The sequence below is a fragment of the Penaeus monodon genome, chromosome 21 (genome assembly GCF_015228065.2).
Source record: "Penaeus monodon isolate SGIC_2016 chromosome 21, NSTDA_Pmon_1, whole genome shotgun sequence".
NCBI lineage: Eukaryota > Metazoa > Arthropoda > Malacostraca > Decapoda > Penaeidae > Penaeus > Penaeus monodon.
Window position 1 is genome coordinate 18,837,072 of NC_051406.1, and position 1,428 is coordinate 18,838,499.

At 46.1% G+C, this 1,428-nt stretch overlaps 1 protein-coding gene across 1 annotated transcript in view; it reads left to right on the top strand.

Annotated features, from left to right (window-relative positions):
* LOC119586293 (leukocyte elastase inhibitor-like) overlaps positions 1 to 1,428 on the top strand; it is a gene marked incomplete at its 3' end in the record, with an annotated part of 14,034 nt that overhangs the window by 12,082 nt on the left and 524 nt on the right. Inside the window, 2 exon segments of the mRNA XM_037935000.1 lie at positions 566 to 845; positions 1,146 to 1,378. Coding sequence (XP_037790928.1) covers positions 566 to 845; positions 1,146 to 1,378 — 513 coding nt within the window.

Consider the following 1,428-nt stretch of genomic DNA (forward strand, 5'->3'; position numbering starts at 1 on the left):
CAGCGAAAATACATAAGACATAATTTAAAAATTTATAAAGTCTGATAATAAGTAGAACAATATCCACGATTCCCGGTGCGGGCCGAGGGCGAGGATATCCTAACTCACACAATGGTGGTGATGATTTTGCATGTAAGACCAGCGTCCTTGAGCAAGACAAAGCTGTATAACGACGTACAATCAACAAAGGACTTACCTACTTCCATAAAGGCCAGGCAGCGACCTTGCTAAGTTTTATGAATGGATCTCTTCCTTCTTTCCTTCCGCTTTCCCCACTTTCTCGCTAGCGTTTGTTACTACGGTGAGTCTGTGAATATTGAAGGACCTACGTTTGTTTACCTTCTGGTGTGGGAAATGTGCACCTCATTGTTAGATGACTGGATTAATAGCTCCCATGTGAAATTTTCATCTTTGCTTTCCCTGTAATGCGTACAACCAACAGGAAGATTTCACACGCACAATATCTTTTTCCTCTTTATTCAGTGGTTACATCATATGATATTACATGCACATTTAGCTTCTGATCTTCAGTACCCTGAACAAGTCTTACCTTTGTCACCACTAGACCTTCAAGGCGGCGAACAACATCAATGAATTTGTGTCAGAGACGACTCAGGGAAGGATTCCCCGCCTGCTCGAGGAATCTGACCTGAGGGACGCCCAGATGGTTCTGGTTAACGCAGCGTTCTTCAAAGGCATCTGGAAATACAATTTTCTCAGCAATAACACCTTCCTCGCACCCTTCCGGACCGATCCTTACCTTAGCTTCCTGGAAGATGCTGGAACGCCTCTGAACGAAGCCGAAATGGTGTCGATGATGAACCAGACCGGCAGCTTCAAGTACGGTAAGAATAGACTCCTTTCGTAACGATTCTCAGTAATGAATGCATAGGGCAATCCGAGAACTGGATGAATTGAAGTTAGATATAAAAGAGAAAAAAAAGATTAAAGATGTACCGTTCACATGCGTGAGTTTTCCCACTTCTTTTTCCCCCTCGCATTCAGCAATACACTCTCAATGTCACTTACCTTTAGTGAGTGAATTATCCGAATACAAGGAATAGCCAGGCACATAAACACCATGCATGAGACCCACAAAGCCAAGTAGTAACGATGCGATCCTTTGTTTGCTATTCCCCCGAAAGGTGACTCAAAGGAGCTGGAAGCCCGAATCCTGGAGCTCCCCTACGAAGGCGGCGCTATGTCGATGTTCCTGCTGCTACCGGAGGAAGAGGGTCCTTCGGGCTTCGGCAGGACGGTGGAGAGCCTCTCCTCCGCGGCTCTTTCGAAGGCCATGAGGACCATGAAGCCAAATACGGTCAATGTGCAGCTACCGAGATTCAACATGAGCGTCGAGCTCATAGACGGACTCGAGGCCGTAAGTCATCGCCGAAGGAGATAAAAGACAGTGTTCACGGAGAGGGATAT